The 26,458-nt window shown below is 49.1% G+C and overlaps 2 protein-coding genes across 7 annotated transcripts; both read right to left on the reverse strand.

Moving 5' to 3' along the window:
* Positions 1–6,618: 6,618 nt before the first annotated feature.
* Positions 6,619–12,853, reverse strand: GSTM2 (glutathione S-transferase mu 2). 3 transcript variants are annotated; one of them, XM_077952012.1, is made up of 8 exons: positions 12,748–12,840; positions 12,381–12,516; positions 11,889–11,953; positions 11,497–11,578; positions 11,296–11,396; positions 10,205–10,300; positions 10,004–10,114; positions 6,619–7,160 (listed from the first exon to the last, which is right to left on the reverse strand). In XM_077952012.1, the coding sequence occupies exons 1-8, from the start codon at positions 12,781–12,783 to the stop codon at positions 7,071–7,073; spliced, it is 717 nt and encodes a 238-aa protein (XP_077808138.1). In that variant the 5' UTR covers positions 12,784–12,840; the 3' UTR covers positions 6,619–7,070.
* A 2,781-nt stretch (positions 12,854–15,634) lies between these two features.
* Positions 15,635–24,780, reverse strand: GSTM4 (glutathione S-transferase mu 4). Of its 4 annotated transcripts, none has more exons than XM_077951895.1 (8): positions 24,424–24,780; positions 24,018–24,093; positions 23,521–23,585; positions 23,122–23,203; positions 22,923–23,023; positions 21,878–21,973; positions 21,677–21,787; positions 15,635–16,121 (listed from the first exon to the last, which is right to left on the reverse strand). In XM_077951895.1, exons 1-8 carry the CDS (start codon positions 24,457–24,459, stop codon positions 16,101–16,103), a joined length of 588 nt encoding a protein of 195 aa, XP_077808021.1. In that variant the 5' UTR covers positions 24,460–24,780; the 3' UTR covers positions 15,635–16,100.
* Between the last annotated feature and the right edge of the window lie 1,678 nt (positions 24,781–26,458).

The following is a 26,458-nucleotide window of genomic DNA, read 5'->3' on the forward strand; positions in this document are numbered from 1 at the left end:
GGATATGAGTGATGCCAGTCACCACAGAGGCAGCCCCCTTCCCACTGTTCACCCACCCTTCCAAGCCTGCCAGAGACCCTCACCCAAAACGAATCGTCAAAATGTGCAAGCAGATGTTTTGATCTTTGGAGCCTTTAAAATAATGATCATCAACAGACAGATTGACCAGGAGAAAAGAGGATATCTTCCCTGGAAATCTCCTTGGCGTTTACCGCAAGGCATCTCAGACAGTTCTTTCCATATAGAAAAAAAAACCCAGGTGTGGGCAGAAGCCACCCAGGTGCCGAGGCAAGTGACCGAGGGCAGGAGCTGTTCCAGTGTAATAAAATATATAAAACAAGAAGAGTTATACTAGATCTAGATCATAGACATGATTATATATGAATATCATTAATCATTAGTTTGTAGCAACTGCTCTTTATTCCACTATTATAATAATCCTTGCTCTACAATCATAACCTAGGAAAACCCAGGCCATACAGAGATAGGAGCTGAAGGGACATAGTGAGAAGTGATCAGAAGATAAGAGTGTGAGCCCGGCCCGGCGCGTTGGCTCACGCCTGTAATCCCAGCCCTTTGGGAGGCCGACATGGGCGGATCACGAGGTCAGGAGATCGAAATCATCCTGGCTACCACGGTGAAACCCCGTCTCTACTAAAAAAATATGAAAAGCTAGCCGGGCGAGGTGGCGGGTGCCTGTAGTCCCAGCTACTGGGGAGGCTGAGGCAGGAGAATGGCGTGAACCCGGGAGGCGCCAGTGCACTCCAGGCTGGGTGACAGAGCGAGACTCCGTCTCAAAAAAAAAAGAGTGTGAGCCCTCTGTCACGCCTATACGGAGCCACCAGAGGGCTCCTTGGTCTCGCGGTAACACGAGTGTCTGGGATGACGCCCCTTACCAAGCAGACCCTGTTCTAGCGGTAGCGTCAGTGCCAAGGAAAAACACCCCTTACTTAGCAGACGGGGAAAGGGAGTCTCCATTTCCCCGGGGGAGTTTAGAGAAGACTCCCCTCCTCCACCTCTTGTGGAGGACCTGACATCAGTTAGGCCTGCCCCCAGGTATCCGGAGGCCTAACCGTCTCCCTGTGGTGCTGTGCTTCAGTGGTCACATTCCTAGTCCACTTTCATGTTCCATCCTGTACACCTGGCTCTGCCTTATAGATAGCAGTAGCAAAATTAGTGAAAGTACTAAAAGTCTCTGATATGCAGAAATAATGGTGTAAGCTGTCTTCTCTCTCCCTCTCTCCACCTTGGCTGCTAAACAGGGAAGGGCCCTCTGTCCAGTGGACATGTGACCCACGTGACCTTACCTATCATCGGAGATGGCTCACACTCCTTACCCTGCCCCTTTGTCTTGTATCCAATAAATATCAGCGCAGCCTGGCATTCGGGGCCACTACTGGTCTCCGCGTCTTGGTGGCAGTGGTCCCCCAGGCCCAGTTGTCTTTTCATTTATCCCTTTGTCTTGTGTCTTTATTTCTACAATCTCTCATCTCCGCACACGGGGAGAAAAACCCACTGACCCTGTGGGGCTGGTCCCTACACCCAGCTAATAGATATGTTGTAGCCTTTTATCCTGTGTTCGATGTTTTAAAACTTACTTATTGATGACGGTGACCCACTTGTGTTTGGTTTTTTGTTTGTTTGTTTGTTTTTTGCTATGTGTAATAGTCAAGGTTCTTCAAAATGTGAAGTGTCACCACTAAGATAAGCCTGTAGGAAATTTATGTGTTTATTTATAAATCTAGGTATCTCTTATGGGAATTGGCTCACACAATTTTGGAATGAAGTCCCATGATCATCTGCTGCAGGATAGAGAAGCAGGAAAGCCAGTTATATCGTTCAGTGTGAGTCTAAAGGCCTCAGAACAAGGGTGGTGTGTGAGGCGACGGTGTTAGACCCTGATCAAGTCTGAAGGCCAGAGAACAAGGAGTGTGGATGTCCCAGGATAGGTGGAGATGGAAGTCCCAGTCAGAGAGATCAAATGCACCCTTCCTCTGTCTTTTTCTTCTCTCTGGACCTTGACAGTTTGTTGGAAGCCCCCTCCATTGCTGAGAGAAATCTTGGCTCAGTCTTCTGATTCAAAGGCCAATCTCTTCTGGAAACTCCCTCACAAATACAATAATTTTACCATGTGAGTATCCCTTAGCTTGGTCAAGTTAATGCACAAAATTAACCATCATATTATGCCACAGAAAACCAAGAACAAAATCACAATTAATTACATTGAGCCTGTGGGAGAAAAAGCCTTGACTGCCACGAGATCATTCTTACCCTTTCTCCAGGAGTTGACTAAGCCACAGGCAGAGAATGGGTAAACAGAGAGTTTTCTGCAGGACAGTCATGAACAGGTAGATTCATAGAGTGTGATTCATTGGCAGAAACATGCACAACCAATAAACAAAAAAGGTGAAGGAAGAAAACTTGAAGGTATTCTTTTTTTTTTTTTTTTTTTTTGAGATGGAATCTCACTGTCACCCAAGCTGGAGTGCAGTATGCAATGGCACGATCTTGGCTCAGTTCAACCTCTGCCTCCCAGGTTCAAGCGATTCTTGTGCCTCAGCCTCCTGAATATTTGGGACTACAGGTGCCCACCACCAGGCCTGGCTAACTTTTGTATTTTTTAGTAGAGACAGGATTTCACCATATTGGCTAGGCTGGTCTCAAACTTCTGACCTCAAGTGATCTGCCTGCCTTGGCCTCCCAAAGAGCTGGGATTACAGGCATGAGCCACCACACCCAGCCAGAAAATTTGAAGGTGTTCTTATTAAAAAAAAAAAAAAAGATGAAATTGCAATCCCCTAAGTGTCTAAAGTACTGCAGAAAGTTCCGTGTACCTTGCTGGTGGCACCATAAATTAAGTCACTCTCTCTGGAGAGCAATCAAATTATCTGTTATAATACCATTAAACCATTCTCACTCTTTACCCTGTAGTAATCGCCTCTGGGGATCTACTCAAAATAACCAAAAACAGGAAGGAATTGTTGAAACATGATTACCCTGCTCTAAAAACAAATAAATAAGTTAGAAAAATCCACATACCCCATAGCATAAGAATAATTAGGCAAACTATCCACAGGAACTAATGTTAGGCAGCCATTTAGTATCAGAAGTAGGCATGCATACAGACTGCCAACATATACAGATTTTTTTTTTTTTTTTTTTTTTTTTTGAGACAGAGTCTCGCTCTGTTGCCCAGGCTGGAGTGCAGTGGCACGATCTTGGCTCACTGCAGCCTCCACCTCCCGGGTTCAAGCAATTCTTCTGCCTCAGCCTCCTGAGTAGCTGGGACTACAGGCAAGCACCACCACGCCCAGCAAATTTTTGTATTTTTTTGTAGAGACGGGGTTTCACCATGTTAGCCAGGATGGTCTCCATTTCCTAACCTCACTGCCTGCCTCCCAAAGTTCAGTTCTGGGATTACAGGCATGAGCCACCACATCTGGCCCATATACAGATTTTTAAGTAAAATGTTAGACCAGGCGCGGTGGCTCACACCTGTAATCTCAGCACTTCGAGAGGAGGAGACAGGTAGATAATTTGAGGCCTGGAGTTCGAGACCAGCCTGGCCATTGTGGCAAAACCTCATCTCTACTAAAAATACAAAAATTAGCCAGGTGTGGTGGTGTATGCCTGTAGTCCCAGCTACTCAGTAGGCTGGGCCACAAGAATTGCTTCAACCCATGAAGCGGAGGTTGCAGTGAGCTGAGACTGCACCACTGCGCTCCAGCCTGGGCAAAGGAGTGAGAATCTGTCTCAAAAAAAAAAAAAAAAAGTAAAATGTTAAAGAGAAAAAACTGTAGATTCTAACACTATACATGCACACCAATCTCATCTGAAGAAGTAGGCATGAAAAAAAACTAACGAGAATTTGAAATGACACCATTCAGAAGAACCTATAATTTGCTTATTAACTATTCAGTGAGCACCTACTATGCTCAGGGACTGTCCTAGATGATGTGCAAACACCTGTAACATCAGTGAACAAGAAGAGACAAAAACACATGCCCTCACGACGTTGACATCTTATGAGGGAAAGCAAACACACACAAGCACACAAATGATGTAAGACATACATGCATGCTTTTCACTGAAGTGTCATATACATACAGTGCACAGGCCTTAAGTGTGCTACCCTGTGGAATTTCTCACTTGTATACTGTTCTGGAATCACCCCCCAGATAAAGAGAGAAAACTTACAGCACTCCACCAGGCGCCTTCGATAGGCAACCTTCCAGTTCTCACCAGGGTCACCAATCACCTGACCTGTGATACCATGGACTCATTTCCCTCTCCTGATTTTTGTGTAAGTGGAATGAGATCGTGTGTCCTTTCTCCTGTCTGGATCCTTTTACTGAACACATCTGTGAGACCCATCCATGTTTTTGCACATAGTGTTAGCACGTTTATTTTTATTATAGCGGAGTAAGTATTCCATTATACGAATGATGGAATTATGTTCATAAACCACAGTTCATTTGTTCGTTCTTATACTCATGGAATTTTGATTGTTTTCAGTTATTGGCTATTTAAAATAAAGCTGCTTTTGACATCATTATACCTGGTTCTGAGAATCCATTAGGACTCATTCCTGTAGGGCAGGACTTCTGGGTCCTGGGCAGATGTATGTTTAGCCACAACTGACACTGCCAGTATTCCAAAGTGGCTCTCCCACCAGCAAGGCATGACAGTTCCAGTTACTCCATAAATCACCAACAATTGTCAGTCCTTTCAATGTCAGCCATTCTAGTGGGGATACAGTAGGATCTACGGGTTTTTAACTTTCTGCTGTCTAATGATGTTGAACACCTTCTCATGAGCTTATTGACCATTTGGATATTCACTTTTGGGAAATGCTTGTTGAAATTCTGACTCATTTTTTGATTAGTTGTATTTTTGGATATATAGTTTTTGGAGAAGAGACCGTTGTTGATTTGTAACAAGTTCTCCCTGCTGAGCCTTGCATGAATATCTGACCTACAGACTCAACAACTATTTCTGGCATCGCAGCTTAGGAACTGCTAAGCTATGAGATTCTTCCTCTGAAGCAGCTCACTCTCCAGTGAGATTTTAAATTACTTCAAGAAGATGCAATGCAGATAAAGCTATGGGATTGCTGTCAGGGTGGAGGAAGCCTATGCTTAGAATGTTCCGGCAAGGATGTGAGTCAGGAAGACATCAACCTGTAGATCCCCACGTAGTCTTTGGAATTATAGACCTCAGAATGACAAACAGTAGAAGCTTAAGTAAAAAAGCAAAAGATATGGCCAGGCGCAGTGGCTCATGCATGTAATTCCGGCACTTTGGGAGGCTGAGGTGGGTAGATCACGAGGTCAGGAGTTCGAGACCAGCCTGGCCAACATGGTGAAAACCCACCTCTAAACCAAAAATACAAAAATTATCTGGGCACAGTGGTGCGTGCCTGTAGTTCCAGCTACGCGGGAGGCTGAGGCAGGAGAATCGTTTGAACCCAGGAAGGGGACGTTGCAGTGAGCCAAGATCACACCACTGCACTCCAGCCTGGGCAACAGAGTTAAGATTCCCTCTCAAAATAATAACAATAATAATAACTTTAAAAAATCAAAGGATGCAGTCAGACGCATCCACCTACTCACCAGAAATGCTCAATTTCAGAAAAGAGTGGGTAAGTCTATTAGAGGTCTGAAGGTTTTCATCATAGAATTCTATCCCCAGCTGATATGGTTTGGCTGTGTCCCCACCCACATCTTACCTTGAATTGTAATAATCCCCAGGTGTCAAGAGTGGAGGCCAGGTGGAGACAACTGAATCATGGGGGCAGTTTTCCCCATACTGTTCTCATGGTAGTGAATAATCTCACGAGATCTGATGGTTTTATAAGTGGGAGTTCCCCTGCACAGGCCCTCTTGCCTGCTGCCATGGAAGATGTGACTTTGCTCCTCATTTGCCTTCTGCCATGGTTATGAGGCCTCCTAGGCCCTGTGGAACTGTGAGTCCTTTAAACCTCTTTCCTTTATCAATTACCCAGTCTCGGGTATGTCTTTATTAGCAGCGTGAGAACAGACTAAAACATCAGCCAGAGTATTCAGTAAGCATGTAAAGACACTTTCAGTTGTGCAAGGACTAAAGACATTTCTCTCACAGGTATCCAGGAAACAGAGGAAGTAAACCCAGAGAGAACGTCCTGATGACAGCTGTGCAGCAAGCCTGGAGAGGGTACCTGGAAGCCATCTGAGAAAACAATAGAGATTGGGTCCTGGAGACCTAACAGAAGTGATGCAGTCATATAGTGGGGAAGGTAAAAGGGACCCTGGTTCTCTCTGATGGAGATTCCACCCCCTTGGGGTCCTATTCAATGAGACACAAGCTCTGGGTAATAATGGAAAGCACTCAGTAAGGCTGGATGAATGAATGCGAGACCCAGGCCCAGAAAGAGACATCCTTTCCACAGAGCCTCAGGGAGCTTCCTGCTCTGAGTCTGTCAGAAATGGGAGCAAGAATTGTCAAACGCCTTACTATGCCCAGCAGACTCCGTTAGAACCCGGCCACTGCCAGGATCACCAGCCAGTCCCTTGGAAGAGGCAGTGACAGACAGACAGTCTGGGTAGATGGCCAGGAGCAAATAAGACAAGACACAGCAAATGTGATTGAGGCTTTACTTCGATCAGGAAGGCCTAAGGCAGGGGTCATGTTACAGGAGCAGGGCCTGTAAACCAGTCAATGCTGCTCTATCATGCAGCACGGGGACAGCTCCGGGCTGAGCTCCACAGGCAAGGGGCTAGGCAGGCCCCTCAAAGCAGACACAACCACTAACAGGAAGGAAGTTCAGGCTGGCTTTAGTGCCGTGAAGGGTAATGTTGGGAGGGAGATGTTCATGAAGAAAAGTGGGTAGCTGAGGCTTTAAAGGGCCTGCATGGGACAGGGGTTTAGGGGAAGTGAAGTGGGGATAATAAAGTCTTGGGGGTAAAGATGGGAATAAACAGGAGAAAGCAATGGGGAGGCAGGTGCTGGGATGCAGAGTCCAGCTGCGCTCCACAGCCTGGGCAGAGGGCTGAGTATGGGCACCTCACTCCCACCTCCTGGCCTTCCAGGCATTACTTGTTGCCCCAGACAGCCATCTTTGTGAACACAGGTCTTGGGAGGAAGCGGCTGGACTTCATGTAGGCAGAGATCTTCTCCAAGCCCTGAGATGGGGGAAAATAAGGCCAGAGCTCAAGGTCAGCTGCCTATGAGGACAGCCCCACTGCAGACACAGCAGGTCAGGGCCTTGGCCACAGCCTTTCCACGTGGGCTCAAGTGCTGGGACATCACACAGCCTCTTAGGGTCCCCAGATCTGCAGAGTTAACTCTTCCAGCTTCCTTTAAGTAATGCTGTACCACAGTAACAGCTAACACTTATGGAGATTCTACACTGTGCTGGCTGCTCTGTACCCAAGAGAAATTATAATACAAGCTTAGAAAATCCACTTGACTGCTCTGCAAGGCTGAATCTATTACCATCGTTTCTGATGTGGGAAACTGAAGTTCAGCAACTACCTCACATTTAAATACCTAGTAAGGGGAACAGGGCTACAGTGTAGCCTGGTTCTGTCTCTCTCTGGTTCTGGCCTCTTTCTGCCAAAATCTCTTCTTCTTCTGCCCCACCACCCCTCACACCGGGCCCTGTCACCCCTTGACTGCACAAACAGTCTCCTTTTCCACAGGGAGGCTCTTGGCTTGTCTGGGTGTAGACACACAGAAGGGACCTCCAGCAGAACAAACAGGCTCACAACACACTCACCCAATGTCTCAGTAAAACCTGGATGAAAGTGGAATGGGGGGTGGCAGCGCATAAGAAAATGAAAGGCGAGACTAGGCTCTAATTATTCCCCTTAAAGCAGAAAGTCCAAAGTTCTCTATCTCACTGTACCCTAACCCATGGCATCTCCAGCCCTGCTGCTGCAGATCAGGCTACAAGACACTCAGATGTGCTGTGCACAATCTTACCGGGATTGAATGCCCAGATAAGGTATTCAGAAAGATCCAGCCAGGCATGGTGGCTCACACCTGTAATCCCAGCACATTGGGAAGCCGAGGTGGGTGGATCACCTGAGGTCAGGAGTTCGAGACCAGCATGGTCAACATGGTGAAACCCCATCTCTACTAAAAATACAAAAATTAGCCGGGCATGGTGGCGGGCAACTGTAATCCCAGCTACTCAGGAGGCTGAGGCAGAGAATTGCTTGAACCCAGGAAGCAGTGGTTGCAGTGAGCCGAGATCATGCCACTGCACTCCAGCCTGGGCAACAGGCTTGACCCTGGCACATCACAGCCCATAGCCCTCCGCTCTCCTCCACCCCTCCCTTCCCACCACCTCTTATATAACTCCAAGGCCACTCAGCCTGGACCAGAACCACAGAACCAGAGCTGATGGGAACTAGCTGAGCAAGCAGATCTCTTGATGGGGAGTGGAAAAGGGAAACAGATTCAAGGCTCAGAAGCTTGATGGACTAATGCCTCAAATTCCCAAATCTGTAGTAATGTAGGATTTGCTGCTCTCAAACAAGTTCAGCACACACCTCACAGGCTGCTTTGCCTGCAGGCCTCTCATTGTACTCATTTTCAGGATGGGTCAGTCATCTATGCATCTCCCACTGTGCCTCACACCCTGCCTCATGCAGAGAAGGTCAGTGAATAGGAGTAAAATCAGCGTGCCATTCATCTCACAGGGGGAACACGTGGAACACTGGAGGGAGAAAAGAGAGGAAGAGGCCAGGCACGGTGGCTCATGCCTGTAATCCCAGCACTTACGGAGGCTGAGGCAGGTGGATCACCTGAGGTCAGGAGATCGAGATGAGCCTGGCCAACATGGCGAAACCCCATCACTACTAAAAATACAAAAATTAGCTGGACGTGGTGGCACACACCTGTAATCCCAGCTACTCAAGAGGCTGAGGCAGGAGAATCACTTGAACCCAGGAGATGGAGGTTGCAGTGAGCCGAGATCACTCCACTGCACTCCAGCCTGGGCGACAGAGCAAGATTCCATCTCCAAAAAAAAAAGAGGAAGAGAGGTAAAGAAGGAAAGTGCCCCAGCACAGGGCATTTCAGCATAAGCTCCTCAACAGGGACACCCACATATGTACCCTAATCCAGCTCCAGCCACAGTTCTGGCTCTCAGGATTCCCCACATGGGGGTTTGATTGTACAAAGCTTCTGGAGGTAGCTACAAATACTGCCTGTGGGTTTAGTTATTCAACATCAATGCTACTATGTGTCAGTCCTACTATTGCCAGCTGTATCCGTGGTCCTGAAGTGCTCTGCCTCTTCCAAAATGTCCTGGGCTGTGAAACCCAGGCTGGACAAGGCCTGAGGCTTTTTCTTTTGTCACAAAAGGGAGAGCTCCGACTGCTGCCCATAGATCCAGAGGCTCACAGGGAGCCCAGCACAGCCTCCACTGGCTCTGAGACCCTGAAGAAGGACTGATTCTCTCATTCTCAGTTTCCTTATCTCTAAAATGGGGGAGACGATTCTACCACCCTGTAGGAGTGTTATAAATTTCAAATTCCACGCAATAGGTATAATGTTCTGGGCACAGTTCGTGGCATGAAGCCAGCACTCAATAAATGCAAGTTATTCTTTTTTTTTTTTTCCACTTGAAATGGAGTCTCACTCTGTCATCCAGGCTGGAGTGCAGTGGCGCAATCTTGGCTCGCCGCACCTTCCACCACCCGGGTTTAAGTGATTCTCCTGCCTCAGCCTCCTGAGTAACTGGGATTACAGGCACTCACCACCACGCCCAGCTAATTTTTGTTTTTTTGTTTTTTTAGTAAAGATGGGGTTTCACCATTTGGGCAGGCCAGTCTCAAACTACTGACCAAAGGTGATCTGCCTGCCTCAGCCTCCAAAGTGCTGAGATTACAGGCGTGAGCCACCGCGCATGGCCATAAATGCGAGTTATTCTTTGTGTAGCTTCAGGACTGGGAAAGCATCACAAAGGAGGGAAAGGAATAAGGGACATAAAGAGAAAGGAGGACGGGGGCATCACCTCAAATCGGGAGATGAAGTCCTTCAGGTTTGGGAAGGCATCCAGGCAGCTGGGCTCAAATACTTGGTTTCTCTCAAGGACATCATAAGCGATGAAATCCACAAAGGTGATCTGAATAAGGCCAAGGATATGTGGGCTGAAACCTCCATAATATAGGAAGTATGACAAATCTGTACTGTCCCCATCACATGCCCCCATTACCTTGTCCCCAAGAAACCATGGCTGCTTCCCCAGAAACTGTGAGTAGAGCTTCAGCATTTCAGGAAGTCCCTCCAGGTATTCTGGCTTCAGTTTCTCCTGAGGCAGAAAACAGCTGTCACCACCCTCAGACACAAGCTCCCTGCACAGATGTGGCCTCCCAGATTTGTGCATGGCCCCAGCTGGCCATGGGCAAGCAGCCATCTTCCCCACAGCTGGAACTGGGGCAGTGCCCAGGCTTCGATTGGATATATCAGCATTTATTAGACTCTGACTGGGTAGCTGGAGTCTTCCTGAGGTGATGGGATGGCAGAGCGGAATGTGACACTGTCCCTAAATCTGTCCCCACTGACCTCCCAACAACCTCTGGGTCAGCCCCAGGAGCACCTGAGCACCTGGCAGGCTCTGGACCCAGATATGAGCAGAATCAAGGATGCAAAGAACTAAAGGAGCTCAGAGAAAGAAGTAGAAAGTTCCTCCTAGTGGGGCAGCAGAAGAATACAATTGTCATTGAGTGGTTTCTGGAAAGATAAGGAGATATTCAGAGGATGAGTAGAAGAAAGGAGGGGAAAAAGAAGCCTCTGGCTGCCCCTAAGCTGCCTGTTAGGAAAATTCGCTGATCTCAGTGTATGTCAAGAGAGCACTCAGAAGACACCAAAATTGCAGGTGCCATTAGATTCCTTTGTTTTGCACTTGTTTTCCTCATAGTTTGTGTATTCCAAAGCAGGCAGATGATATAAACCACTGGGAGAGATGGTCCAAACCACTGGGAGAGAGAATCTGGAAAGAGGTCATGGGTCAGAGATGGAGGGGACTCTGGAAGTAACCATTACTGTCTAGAGAGTGAATTCATACCTGGAGAGTCAGGATTCTGTAAGTAGATTGGTGGGGAATTGATTTAGAGGTTTTATTTGACATGACTTTGGGGTTTGAGGGTCACTCTGGTGGCAGTATAGGAAATAGCTTGAAGGATGAGTAGCACTAAAGAGTTCAAATGGAAAACAGGACCCATGTAGATGGCAGGACCAGAGTCTTGGCTCCCGATCAAAACTCCGCAGGGAAAGGGGAGACTGGGAGTGGGGTGGGAGACTCACAAAATCTGGGTCATAGCAGAGTCTGGCCAGCTGCATGCGGTTGTCCATAAGCTGGTTCTCCAAAATGTCTTCCCGAATCTTCTCCTTTTCGGTCTCCCCACCTACCACCCACAAAACATAGACTCACTCTCAGCATCGCACCCCAATCCAGCCAAGGAGGAGGCCACCTTCCCCCCACACACTGCAGCCAACCACACTCACACAGGTTGTGCTTGCGGGCAATGTAGCGCAGGATGGCGTTGCTCTGGGTGATCTTGTGAGTCCCATCAATCAAGTAGGGCAGCTGGATGAATGGGAAACCGGGGAAGCTCAGTTGGGCCACCAGGTTCCCCAGCATCCCCTTCCCATAAGCAAGGGCAGAGAGGAGACTCAGCACTCACTGTGCCTGCTCATGGCAGGCCTGAAATAAGAATACTGTCATATGGACGAATGAGCTTTGACACAGATCATCATGGAAGGGCTGTGTAGACAGCCAGGAGTGACAGGAATTGGGCAGAAGACTCCGGATCCTAACCCCTCTAAGCTGGGGAGAGGAGATGCGGTCAGAGACACGTTGCACTTTCCCCCAAAACCGCCCCTTCCCCTGCACCTACATTGGGAAAGTCCAGGCCCAGCTTGAATTTTTCATTCAGCCACTGGCTTCTGTCATAGTCAGGAGCTGTGGTGGGGAAGATGAAGTGAAAACAAACCTCCCCAGAGCCCAGCCCTCCTTCCCCGGGACCCTCCCCAGGAGCCAGTGGCAAGACCCCTGAGACAGGTGGATCTAGAACCTGACCACTCAGCCCCGCATCCCAGGGTTCAGAGAGAAAGAATCCCGGTGAGGGCTCTGGACCCCACAAGGCTAAGGCTTCCAGGGTTTAGGCAACCCCTAAGGGACACCCAACCCAATCAGACAGGGGGCTCAGCATCCCACCCCAGCATTCTGCCTTGCAAGGCCAGAGGGCTCCCTCACCAGGGCTCAGGGAAGGGACAGCCTGCAGCTCCAGCAGGAAAGGCCTGCAGAGGCAGCCACAGGTGGCCACCATGGGTTGCTTGGTGCCAGCCTAGTGTGAGTGGGCAGGGCCCAGACACGAGGGTGCCATTACCATCCCCCATTGTGTACTTCTTTTCCTCGTAACTTGAGCCTGTGTATTCCAGGAGCAGGCGGATGGAGTGGGCCAGCTGGGAGAGATGGCCCGCAGCTCGGGTCAGAGATGGAGGGTCCCTGACTTGGGGACTTCTCTGCACAAGGGGAGCCCCCAGTTTACACTGCACATACCCATCGCCTCCTCTCCTTCCTGCCTCACACCTCCCCCCACCCCGCCCCGCCACACGCACACACAGCGGCAAGCACAGGCCCTCCTGTGAGGGGCAGCGCTGAAGAGGAACCTTCCCTAGAGCCCGTCCCGCAGCTGCTCCACACTTCCCCACCCCCGCGCCCCCCGTCCCACCGCCCAGCGGACCCTCGCTCACCCCGCGGATGTTCCAGTACCCCAGTGTCATGGGCATGGTGCTGGTTGCTGCGGATTCTGCAGACAGGCTTCGGCGGGGCGGGGCTCAGACTTTGTGAGAGGCCCAGAGAGGGTAGAGAGGGAGCCTTGCTGAGACCCCGCCCCTCGGCCCGCTCTGCCCCCGAAATGCGCCAATCTGGAGGCCCGAAGCGCGCTCCGGGGCTGGAGGGAATAAGATCCCCTCCCACCTCCCAGCCCCAAGGGTTCCAGGAGAGAGTTAACCATGCCCAGAAGCCCGGCGGGGGCGGTGGTAGGGGGAGAACTGTTTGAGCCCAGGGGTTCGAGGCTGAACTGAGCTATGATTGCGCCGCTGCACTCTAGGTTAGGCAAGAAAGGCTCTCTCTAAAAAAGAGAGAGAGATTCTGAATAAAGTAATAATAGCCTAATAAAGAAAAATAACACAAAAGAACATTTGGTGCTCAGGGATTCACTGGATAAGTTTTCAAAACTTTTCAAAAGGCATGTATGATATAGATTGTTATAAACTGCAGACACACATGGCATGACAGACCTAACATGGGAAGGACAACACAGGCAAGGATGATTGTAACTGTCACTTATCAGCCTAAATCCAAACGTCAGGAATGCCGCCTCAGAGAAAAGAAAATGATGTTTTTGTCATAAGTGGTGCTGTGCTCCTAGGGAGCTTGCTGGGTGGGGAGAGAGAAAGGCGGGGAGCAGGGGCTGGGGGACTCAGGAGGAGGGAGGAGAAAGCCCATGTGGAAACGTTAGAATCTGGGGTAATCAGAGGTCTTTGTATTAATTCCTTTTGCAAATTTTTCAAACTCTGATATTAAATCAAAATAAAAAGTTTAAAAAAACAAACTACCAGGACAGACATATACAAATATTATTAACTGAAATAAATGTTCCATCAAAAACGACTTACCTTAAGTACATGAGTTACATTATGATTTCTATTATTATTTTAATACTAGTCTCCATCCAGCACATCACTGGTCTTCAAGTGGAGGTAACTTTGCCCCTCAGGGGACACGTAGGTCTGTCTGGAGACTTTGTTAATTGTCACCACTGGGAAGCGCCCATGGCATCTAGTGGGTAGAGTTTGGTTAGGACGCTGAACACCCTGCGACAGGACAGTGCACCACAACAAAGAATTCTGCCCTCCAAAATGACAGTACTGCTGAGGTGAAGAAACTCTCATCTAAAATCCGGCCAACGTGGTGAAACCCCGACTCTACTAAAAATACAAAAAATTAGCCAGACCTGGTGGCAGGTGCCTGTAATCCCAGCTACTCAGGAGGCTGAGGCAGGGGAATCGCTCGAACCAGGGAGGCAGAGGTTGCAGTGAGCTGGGGTTGCACCACTGCACTCCAGCCTAGGTGACAAAGTGAGACTCTGTCAAGAAAGAAAGAAAGAGAGAGAGAGAGAGAGAGAGAGAGAGAGAGAGAAAGAAAGAAAGAAAGAAAGAAAGAAAGAAAGAAAGAAAGAAAGAAAGAAAGAAAGAAAGAAAGAAAGAAAGAAAGAGAGAGAGAGAGAAAGAGAGAAAGAGAGGAAGGAAGGAAGGAAGAAAGGAAGGAAGGAAGGAAGGAAGGAAGGAAGGAAGGAAGCAAGGAAGGAAAGAAGGAAGGAGGGAGGGAGGGAGAAAGGGAAGGAAGGAACCCAGGAATGGGTCAAAAGTTGCAGTGGGAGAAACAAGGCCCTCAAAATTCTGGTGGCAGGAAGGAGACCAGAGGACCCACTTCCCTGAACACTAGCTGGCAGAAGGGAGGACCTTGAGATAATCTCAGCCGGTGCAGTCCCTGCAGGAATCAAGCTGCACATCAGGAATGAGAGAAGGAGAACTGGGCAGGGAAACGGTCTACCAGGTGGACAGGCTGGGCAGCCTGGTCTTCCAGGATACACGGTAGGGAGTGTGGGGCTCTTTCTGCCAGACAGCCTGCAGGCCTCCCTCTGCAGCTCTGAGCACATTGTTCCAGAGCCAGGCAGCCTGAGCCCAGCACCAGAGTGGGTAATTCCTTTAAGCTGCTGGGGTAAGGCTAGGCAGGATGAACTGAACTTATTTTTGGAAGGTATCCACCCAGCCTGGGAAGCATGCTGAAACACTGTCTACCAAATACACGAAAACTAGCTGGCCATGGTGGCCCTTGCCTGTGGTCCCAGCTACTTGAGAAGCTGAGGTGGGAGGATCACTGGAGCCTGAGAAGTTGAGGCTGCAGTGAGCCGTGATCACACCACTGCACTCCAGCCTGGGTGACAGAGTGAGACCCTGTCTCAAAAAAAAAAAAAAAGTAAAAAAAAGTCAAATTTAAAAAGAAGGTATCTACCTGACTATCGTGCGTAGAAAGGTCTCAAAAGTCACTGCCAATTTGCAATGACCTGACTGGACTCTCGCTACATTTAACACCCCCATAGGGGTGGCCAAAAGTTGAATATATAATAAGCACCTGATGACTGCCACAGACGTAGACATGAGTGATGCCAGTAACCACAGAGGCAGCCCCCTTCCCACTGTTCACCCACCCTTCCAAGCCTGCCAGAGACCCTCACCCAAAATGAATCGGCAAATTGTGCAAGCAGGTGTTTTGATCTTTGGAGCCTTTAAAATAATGGTCAATGGGGAGATTTACCAGGAGAAAAGAGGATACCTTCCCTCAAAATCTCCTTGGAGTTTACTGCAAGGCGTCTCAGACAGTTCTTTACATATAGAAAAAGCCCACAGGTAATAGATATGCTGTAGCGTTTTATCTTGTGTTTGATTTTTTAAAACTTACTCATTGATGATGGTGACCCACTTGTAGTTTTTTTGTTTGTTTGTTGTTGTTGTTTGCTATATGTACTAGAAAGGGTTCTTCAAAATTTGAAGTGACGCCACTAAGATAAGCCTGTAGGAAATGTGTGCATTTATTTATAAATGTATCTATCTGTTATGGGAATTGGCTCACACAGTTTTGGAATGAAGTCCCACGATCTGCCGACTGCAGGATAGAGAAGGGGGAAAGCCAGTGCTATCATTCAGAGTCTAAAGGCCTCAGAACAAAGGTAAGGGTGGGAGCCGATGCTGTTAGTCCCTGATCAAGTCTGAAGGCCAGAGAACCAGGAGTGTGGATGTCCCGGGATAGGCGGAGATGGATGTCCCAGTCAGAAAGATCAAATTCACCCTTCCTCTGTCTTTTTCTTCTCTCTGGGCCCTGACAGTTTAGTGGATGCCCCCCTTCATTGCTGAAGGAAATCTTTGCTCAGTCTTCTGATTCAAAGGTGAATCTCTTCTGGAAATACCCTCACAAACACAATAATTTTACCAGCCATGTGAGCATCCCTTAGCCCAGTCAAGTTGATGCAGAAAATTAACCATCACATTATGCCACAGGAAACCTAGAACAGAATCACAATTAATTACATTGTGCCTATCGGAGAAAAAGCTTTGACTGCCACAAGATCATTCTTTAACCTTTCTCCAGGAATTGACTAAGCCACAGGCAGAGAATGGGTAAACAGAGAGTTTTATACAGGAGATTCAAGGACAGGTAGATTCATAGACTGTGATTCATTGGCAGAAACATGCACACACAATAAACAAAAAAGGTGAAGGTAGAAAACTTGAAGGTATTCTTATAAATCTTTAAAAATATCATAAGATGAAACTGCGATCCCTCAAGTACCTAAGGTAGTGCAGAAAGATCCATGTGCCTTGCAGATGGCACCATAAATTAAGTTATTCTCTCTGGGCCGGGCATGGTGGCTCACGCTTGTAATCCTAACACTTTGGATGGCTGAGGCAGGCAGATCACCTGAGGTCAGGAGTCTGAGACCAGCCTGGCCAATATGGTGAAACCCCATTTCTACTAAAAATACAAAAATTAGCTGGGCGTGGTGGTGCGCACCTGTAATCTCAGCTACTCAGGAGGCAGAGGCAGAAGAATTGCTGTAACCCAGGAGGTGGAGCTTGCAGTGAGCTGAGATCACGCCACTGCACTCCAGCCTGGGTGACAAAGCGAGACTCCATATCAAAAAAAAAAAAAAAAAAAAAAAAAAAAAAGCTATTCTCTCTGGAGAGCAATCAATTTATCTACGATAATACCATAACATCATCCTCACCTTTTGCCTTGTAGTAATTGCCTTTGGGGACCAACTCAAATAAAGTAACCAAAAACCAGAGAAGGAATTAGTTTAAACATGATCACCCTGTTATAAAAAGAAATAAATTAGAAAAATCCACATGCCCAATAGGGTAAGAATGACTAGGCAAACTATAATTTATCCACAGGAAGTAATGATAGTCATTAAATGTTAGAAATAGGCATGCATATAGACTGCCAACATGTACAGATTCTTAAGTAAAATGTTAAAGAGAAAAAAACTGTAGAACCTAAGAGTGTGTATGCACATCAATCTCACCTATCCAAAGAAGTAGGCATGAATACAAACCTAAGAGAATTTGAAGTGACACACTACGATAAGCGTATAATTTGCTTAATAACTATTCAGTGAGAACCTACTATGCTCAGGGACTGTCCTAAGTGATATGCAAACACCTGTAACATCAGTGAACAAGAAGAGACAAAAACACATCCCCTCATGACGTTGATATCTTATGAGGAAAAGCAAACACACACAAGCACACAAATGGTATAAGACTTTTGTGCATGGTTGTCATTGAAGTGTAATGTACATACAGTGCACAGGCCTTAAGTGTGCTACCCTGTGGGCTTTTCCACTTCTATACTCTTCTGGAATCACCTCCCAGATAAAGAGAGAAAACTTACAGCACTCCACCAGGCGCCTTCAATAGGCAACCTTCCAGTTCTCACCAGGGTCACCAATCACCTGACCTGTGATACCATGGACCCATTTCCCTCTCCTGATTTTCGTGTAAGTGGAATGAGATCGTGTGTCCTTTCTCCTGTCTGGATCCTTTTACTGAACACGTCTGTGAGACCCATCCATGTTTTTGCACATAGTGTTAGCACGTTTATTTTTATTATAGCGGAGTAAGTATTCCATTATACAAATGATGGAATTATGTTGATAAACCACAGTTCATTTGCTCATTCTTCTATTCAGGGAATTTGGATTGTTTTCAGTTATTGGCTATTTAAAATAAAGTTGCTTTTGGCATCATTATACCCGGCTCTTGGAATCCATTAGGACTCATTCCTGTAGGGTGGGACTTCTGGGTCCTGGGTAGATGCATATTTAGCTCTAGTTGACGCTGCCAGTATTCCAAAGTGGCTCTCCCACCAGCAAGGCATGACAGTTCAAGTTACTCCATAAATCACCAACAATTGTCAGTCCTTTCAATGTCAGCCATTCTAGTGGGGATACAGTAGGATCTACGGGTTTTTAACTTTCTGCTGTCTAATGATGTTGAGCATCTTCACATGAGCTTATTGGCCATTTGGATATTCATTTTTCAGAAATGCCTGTTCAAGTTTTCAGTCATCTTTTAATGGGTTGTATTTTTGGATACACAGTTTTTGGAGAAGAGATCTTTGTTGATTTGTAGTAAGTTCTCCCTGCTGAGCATTACCTGAATTCCTGACCCAAAAAATCAACAACTATTCGTGGTAACACAGCTTGGGAACTGCTGAGCTGGGAGAACCTTCCGGTGGAGCAGCTCACAGTAGAGCTTGGGTCCTAGAGATCTAAGAGCTGTGATGGGAGTCAGACAGTGTGGAAGACAGAAGGATCCTTGTTCTCTGTGACGGGAATTCCACCACCTCTAGGCATCTAAGACTTATTCTCTGAGACTAGCTCTGCCTATCCATGGAAAGCACTGAATAATACTGAATATAAATAAATGAAGATCTAGGCCCAGAAAGAGGCATCCTTTCTATAGAGCACTTTATGTGGCTTCCTGCTCTAAGGCGATCAGAAAAGGGATCAAGAAGTTGGAAACAGGGCCAGGCGTGGTGGCTCATACCTGCAATCCTAGCATTTTGGGATGCCAAGGTAAGAGGATTGCTTGAGCTCAGGAGTTCCTGACCAACCTGGGAAACATAAAGAGACACCATCTCACAAAAATTTTTTAAATACGGCCAGGTGTGGTGGCACACCTATAGTCTCAGCCATTTGGGAGGCTGAAGTGGAAGGATTGCTTGAGCCCAGGACTGGATGCTACAGTAAGCTATGATCCCACCAGTGCCCTTCACCTTGGAAAGCAGGAGACTTTGTTTCAAAAAAAAAAAAAAGTTGGAAACACCTTACTAAGCCCGTCATAATCTCTATGAACCCAGCTACCGCCAGGGTCACCAGCCAGTCCCTCGGAAGGAGCAGTGACAGACACGGTCTGGGCAGCCAGGAGCAAATAAGACAAGACTATATATAGCAAGTGTGGTTGAGGCTTTATTTTGATCAGGAAGGCCTAAGGCAGGGGCCATGCTGCAGGAGCAGGGCCTGTAAACCAGTCAATGCTGCTCTTTCATGCAGCACGGGTACAGCTTGGGGCTGAGCTCCACAGGCGAGGGGCTAGGTAGGCCCCTCAAAGCAGACACAACCACTAACAGGAAGGAAGGTCAGGCTGGCTTTAGTGCAGGGAAGGGTAATGTTGGGAGGGTGATCTTCATGAAGGAAAGTGGGTAACTGAGGCTTTAAAGGGCCTGCATGGGACAGGGGTTTAGGGGAAGTGAGGAAGTCCAATAAAGTCTCGGGGGTAAAGATGGGAATAAACAGGAGAAAAGGACAAGGAGCCAGGTGCTGGGATGCACAGTCCAGCTTCACTCCACAGCCTGGGCAGAGGGCTGAGTATGGGCTCCTCACTCCCACCTCCTGGCCTTCAAGGCATTACTTGTTGCCCCAGACAGCCACCCTTGTGTACAGAGGTTTTGGGAGGAAGCGGCTGGACTTCATGTAGGCAGAGATCTTCTCCAAGCCCTGAGATGGGGGAAAATAAGGCCAGAGCTCAAGGTCAGCTGCCCATGAGGGCTGGGGTAACCCCACTGCAGACACAGCAGGTCAGGGCCCTGGCCACAGCCTTTCCACATGGGCTCCAGTGCTGGGACATCACACAGCCTCTTAGGGTCCCCAGATCTGCAGAGTTAACTCTTCCAATTTCCTTAAAATAATGTCATACCATAATAACAGCTACCACTTATGAAGATTCTACACTGTGCTGGGTGGTCTATATCCAAGAGAAATTACAACATAAGCTTAGAAAATCCACTTGACTCTTCTGCAAGGCTGAATCTATTATCACCATTTCTCATATGGGAAACAGAAGTCCAGCAACTACCTCACACTCAAATAGCTAGTAAGGGGGACAGAGCTGCAGTGTAGCCTGGTTCTGTCTCTCTCCAGTTCTGGCCTCTTTCTGCCAAATTCCCATCCTCCCCCAAATCCCTCAGGAGGTCCTCTTGCTGTCTGACTGCACAACATTCTTCTGTTTCACGGGGAGGCTCCTGGCTTGCCTAGGTTTGCACACACAGAGGGGACATCTGAAAATGTCCGTGCAGCCTGGAAGAGAGCCCAGATCTCACCCAAGGACCAGGCAAAACCTGATGAAAGTGGACAAGGTGTGTTGGGCCAGCAAAAGAAAGGTCAGACCAGGCTCTAATTATTCCTTGTAAAGCAGAAAGTCTAAACCTCCCCACCTGGTACCTGAGCTAAATACCACTGTGCCCTAACCCACCTCATCTCCAACCCCACTACCACAGACCAGGCTGTATGACACTCAGGTGTGCTCTGCACAATCTTCCCAGGATCAAATGGCCATGTAATTTCTAAGGATTCAGTCAGAGCCAGGGCTGCCTATTCCCAAAGGGCCATGCCCAGATGGACCGTATGCTGCAGCCCTCAGCTCTCCTCCCCTCCCACCACCTCTTACATAACCCCAAGGCCACTCAGCCGGGACCAGAGCCAGAGCTGATGGGAACTAGCTGAGTAACCAGATCTCTTGATGGGGAGTGGGAAAGGAAAACAAATTCTAGGCTGAAAAACTTGTTGGACTAATGCCTCAAATTCCCAAATCTGTACTAAAGTAGGATTTGCTGCTCTCAAACAACTTCAGCACGGGTGAGATGGTTCCCCGTGAGTGGGGGCAGGCCCTGGGCCCGGTACCCAGGTGGTACCACACACACCTCACAGGCTGCTCTGCCTGCACTGCAGGCCTCTCGCTGCACTCTTTTCCAGGATGGGGCGGTCATCTATGCATCTCCCACTGTGCCTCACACCCTGCCTCATGCAGAGGAGAAGGTCGGTGAATAGGAGTAAAATCAGTGTGCTCCTCATCTCACAGGGGGAACACTTGGAACATTGGAGGGAAAAAAGAGAGGAAGAAAGATAAAGAAGGACACTGCCCCAGCACAGAGCACCTCAACACACACTCCTTCAACAGGGGCACCCACATATGTCCCCTAATCCAGCTCCAGCCTCAGCTCCATATCTCAGGATTTTCCACATGGGGGTCCAACCATGCAAAGCTTCTGGGGGTAGCTACGAATACTGCCTGTGGGTTTCATACTCGACATCAATGCCACGGTGTGTCAGTCCTACTATTGCCAGCTGCATCCGCACTCCTAAAGTTCTCTGCCTCTTCCAAAGTGTCCTGGGTTGTGAAACCCAGGCTGGATGAGGCCTGAGGCTTTTTTCTTTTGTCACAAAAGGGAGAGCCCTGACTGCTGCCCATAGATCCAGAGGCTCACAGGGAGCCCAGCACAGCCTCCACTGGCTCTGGGACCCTGAGCAAAGGCCTGACCCTCTCATTCTCAGTTTCCTTATCTCTAAAATGGGCAAGATAATTCTGTCACCCTGTAGGAATGCTGTAAAGTTCAAATTCCACACAATAGGTATTAAGTGCTGGGCACGGTTCCTGGCATAAAGCCAGCACTCAATAAATGCAAGTTATTCTTTGTGTAGCTCCAGGACTGGGAAAGCATCTCAAAGGAGGTAACGGAACAAGGGGCATCAAAGAGAAAGGAGGATGGGGGCATCACCTCAAAGTGGGAGATGAAGTCCTTCAGATTTGGGAAGGCGTCCAAGCACTTTGGCTCAAATATACGGTGGAGATCAAGGACATCATAGGCGAGGAAATCTACAAAGGTGATCTGCAGAAGGCCAAGAATGTGTGGGCTGGAACCTCCGTAACATAGGATGTATGACAAATCTCTAGTGTCCCCATCACATGACGCCATTACCTTGTCTCCAACAAACCATGGCCTCTTCCCCAGGAACTGTGAGAAGTGCTGCATCATTGTAGGAAGTCCCTCCAAGTATTCTGGCTTCAGTTTCTCCTGAGGCAGAAAACAGCTGTCACCACCGTCAGACACAAGATCCCTGCACAGATGCGGCCTCCCCAGTTCTGCGTATGGCCCCAGCTGACCACGAGCAAGCAGCCATCTTCCCCACAGCTGGAACTGGCTTAGCTGGACATACCAGCATTTATTAGGCTCCAAATGGGTAGCTGGAGGCTTTTGTGGCAATGGGATGGCAGAGAGGAACACAACACTATACCTGAATCTGTCCCCACTGACCTCCCAACCACACTCCTCTGGGTCAGCCCAGGAGCACCTGAGCACCTGGCAGGCTCTGGACCCAGACACGAGCAGAATCAAGGATACAAAGAACTAAAGGAGCTCAGAGAAAGAAGTTGAAAGTTCCTCCTAGTGGAGTGGCAGAATAATTAAATGGACATTGAGTAGTTTCTGGAGAGATGAGATTTTGAGAGGCTGAGTGGAAGGAGACAGAGGAACAAAGGCCCTCTGGCCACCACTGAGCTGCCTGTTAGGAAAATGCATTCATCCCTGTGCGTGTCAAGGAGAAGCACTAGGAAAAGAATAGCATGGAATTCCACAGAGGAGGGTGCTATTACTTCTCCACTACGTACTTCTTTACCCCATAGTGTGAGTCTGCATATTCCCCAAACAGGTAGATGGAGTGAACCAGCTGGGTTAGATGACCCGTGGCAAAGGTCAGGGGTCAGAGGTGAAGGGAATTCTGAATGCATGACTTTATTGTCTAGGAACTGAATTTCTAGCTTGGGATGTACGGACTTCCTATGATTGGTGGGGACTGATTTCAAGTTTTTATTTTATAGAGTTTAATGATATGTCAGTCACTCTGCTACAGTACAGGGAACCCTGAGAGAACCAAGAGCAGTGAGGAGTTCAAATTGTGAATAGGACCAGAGTAGATGGGAATACAAGAAGTCTGGCTTCTAGCCCAGACCAGGGAGGGACTCACAAAATCAGGGCTGTAGCAGACTCTGGCCAGCTGATTGGAGACGTCCATAGCCTGGTTCTCCAAAATGTCCACACGAATCTTCTCCTCTTCTGTCTCCCCACCTGCCACCCACAAAACACACTCACTCTGAGCATCGCACCCCAATCCAGCCAAGGAGGAGGCCACCTTCCCCCCACACACTGCAGCAAACCACACTCACACAGGTTGTGCTTGCGGGCAATGTAGCGCAGGATGGCATTGCTCTGGGTGATCTTGTGAGTCCCATCAATCAAGTAGGGCAGCTGGATGAATGGGAAACCGGGGAAGCTCAGTTGGGCCACCAGGTTCCCCAGCATCCCCTTCTCATAAGCAAGGACTTATGAGAAGAGAGGAGACCGGGCACTCACTGTGCCTGCTCATGGCAGGCCTGAAATAAGAATACTGTCATATGGACGAATGAGCTTGGACACAGAACATCATGGAAGGGCTGTGTAGACAGCCAGGAGTGAGGGAATTGGGCAGAAGACTCCGGATCCTAACCCCTCTAAGCTGGGGAGAGGAGATGCGGTCAGAGACACATTGCACTTGCCCCCAAAACCGCCCCTTCCCCTGCACCTACATTGGGAAAGTCCAGGCCCAGCTTGAATTTTTCATTCAGCCACTGGCTTCTGTCATAGTCAGGAGCTGTGGTGGGGAAGATGAAGTGAAAACAAACCTCCCCAGAGCCCAGCCCTCCTTCCCCGGGACCCTCCCAAGGAGCCAGTGGCAAGACCCCTGAGACAGGTGGATCTAGAATCTGACTACGCAGCCCTGCATCCCGGGGTTCAGAGAGAAAGAATCCCGGTGAGGGCTGTGGACCCCACGCGACTAAGGCTTCCAGGGTTTAAGCAAGCTCTGAGGAACACCCATCCCAGTTACCCAGACAAGGGGCCCAGCATCCCGCCCCAGCATTCTGCCTTGCAAGGCCAGAGGGCTCCCTCACCAGGGCTCAGGGAAGGGACAGCCTGCAGCTCCAGCAGGGGAGGCCTGCAGAGTCAGCCACAGGTGGCCACCATGGGTTGCTTGGTGCCAACTCAGCGGGAGTGGGCAGGGCCCGGACACGAGGGTGCCCATTACCGTCCCCCATTGTGTACTTCTTTTCCTCATAGCTCGAGTCTGTGTATTCCAGGAGCAGGCGGATGGCGTGGGCCAGCTGGGAGAGATGGCCCGCAGCTCGGGTCAGAGATGGCAGGTCCCTGACTTGGTGAATTTCTCTGCACCAGGCGAGCCCCCAGTCTACAATGCACGCACCTACACACCTGCCCTTCTTCTTCCCCCAGTCTACACTGCACTGCACCCCTCTCCGCCTCCCCGGCACACACACACACACACACACACACACACACACACACACACAGAGGCATGCACAGGCCCTCCTGTGAGAGACAGCCCTAAAGAGGAACCGTCCCTAGAGCCGGTCCCCAGCCGCTCGGCACTTCCCGCCCACGCGCCCGGTCCCACCGTGCAGCGGACCCTCACTAACCCCGCGGATGTCCCAGTACCCCAGTGTCATGGACATGATGCTGGTTGGTGTGGATGCTGCAGACAGGACTCAGCTGGGCTGAACTGCGACTTCCTCTGGGGTTCCTGGCGTGCAGGGGCGGGACCTAGTGCCAGACCCGCCCCCTCGGCCCCGCTGCGCCTGCCGATCTTCAAGGTCTTCACTTCCAACCGGCCGATCTTCAAGGTTGTCACTTCCAACCAACAGGCGCGGGGGGAGGCACGGAGAAGATTGCTGGATCCTCACTGGCTGGAAGGAGTAAGATCCACCGCCACCTCCGAGGGTTCAGGGAGCAACGTCCGGAGGCCCCAGGCGGGGCTGGACCTCGCCAGCTTCCGTAGCCCCGCCCTGGGGCGTTCCACCCTGCCGCGCCCCGCCCCACCCCACCGCGCCCCGACGCGCTTCAGAACTCTGCTGGGTCCCCAGGGACTTGGCTGTGCCCGTGAGAGTCAAGCCAGATCCTAAGAGAAAAGTTATTTCCCAGGTTCCTTCTTCTCCGGACGTGGCCCAGCCTTCCGCCTCTCGGCTGCCGAGTTTCCACAGGCTCTGGGAAACTGAGGCTGCCAGAGTCAGACCAAAGAGAGGTCTCAGAGAGTTTAATTCAACACTTCTTGGCAACTAAGTCTTAGAAGTCTGATGGTGTGCTCTCTCTGCTGAGTTGGGGAGCGTGGATGGAGGCCATGTCACTGAAGCTGGTAGAGCGCAGTCTCTGTCCCAGATGCTCCCGACCCTTTTGCGCTGGGCCAGTTCCCCAGCTCTGAGACGGTCCAGGCTCAGGAAGTGGCCTGTGTGTCAAGGTGGATTCCCATGTAGGTTTGCCTACAGCAAGGCGATAGCACCATGCACACACAAGTGCTTGGACTTCTGAATAGTTATACTTCTCATTATACATTAAGATATTAAGAATTTATCATTCTGCGTCTTTTTTTTTTTTTTGAAACGGAGACTCACCCTGTTGCCCAGTCTGGAGTGCAGTAGTGCGATCTCGGCTCATTGCAACCTCCGCCTCCCGGGCTCAAGTGATTCTCCTGCGTCAGCCTCCCGAGCAGCCGGGATTACAGGTGAGCGCCACGACGCCCTGCTAACTTCTTTGTATTTTCTGTAGAGATGGGGTTTCACCCTGTTGACCAGACAGGTCTTGAACTCCTGGTCTCAAGTGATCCACCGGCCTCCGCCTCCCGAAGTGCTGGGATTACAGGCATGAGCCACGGTGCCTGGCCTGTCATTCTGCGTTTATCCGTCTTGAGCTGGGAAAGATAAAATGTCTAGGTCCAATTGTGAAAATGATTTTTTAAGAAAGCTAACACTCATTAGAATAATAATTATGAAAGAAACCAGAACTGATATTGTTACATTAGTATTCACCCATTTGGTAATTCCTTTATTGAAACAACAGTTGTTGAGATCCTACCATATTCCAGGCACTGGAAAACAATCCTTCAAAGACATTGTACTTTGGCCACCTACGACTAGAAGTCAGGTGGGAACTACAGGGGAGATATTTTGAAAATACGGGACACTTCTTAGTGTTTTTGCACACTGAGAGGCAGTGGAGTGGGAGAGGGGTTGAGAAGTAGTGCCCGCTGTTGCAAGGACTCTGAGGAGCCAGGAAGATGGGCCCCAGGTGGCTTCTTCAGAAGGAGGAGTACAGCTCTGCAGAAGGCGGGAAGGACTGGAACAGCAGGATCTCCAAAGTAAGGGCCACAGTGGCCACGAGGATCACACCAGCGCGGGAAGTGGGTCTGTGGACAGGGATCAGGAGCAGCGGGATGGAGGAGGCAGAAGTAGTGCCCTGGGGAAGAATGTGCACGCTGTTGTCAGTTCATTTTCTGCATGTCTGTGAGATCTAACTGGTTCACTGTGTGTTCACATTCTGCATTTCCTTACTGACGTTCTGTCTCAGCCTTTCCAAAATTGAAAGAGGGGTTTTAAAGCCTCCCATTGTTAATGTAGAACTGTCTATTTCTCCCTTCAGTTCTGTCAAATTTTGCTGCATATATCTTGGTTTATTCCTACT

This window comes from Macaca mulatta, chromosome 1 (assembly GCF_049350105.2).
Source record: "Macaca mulatta isolate MMU2019108-1 chromosome 1, T2T-MMU8v2.0, whole genome shotgun sequence".
Lineage (NCBI taxonomy): Eukaryota > Metazoa > Chordata > Mammalia > Primates > Cercopithecidae > Macaca > Macaca mulatta.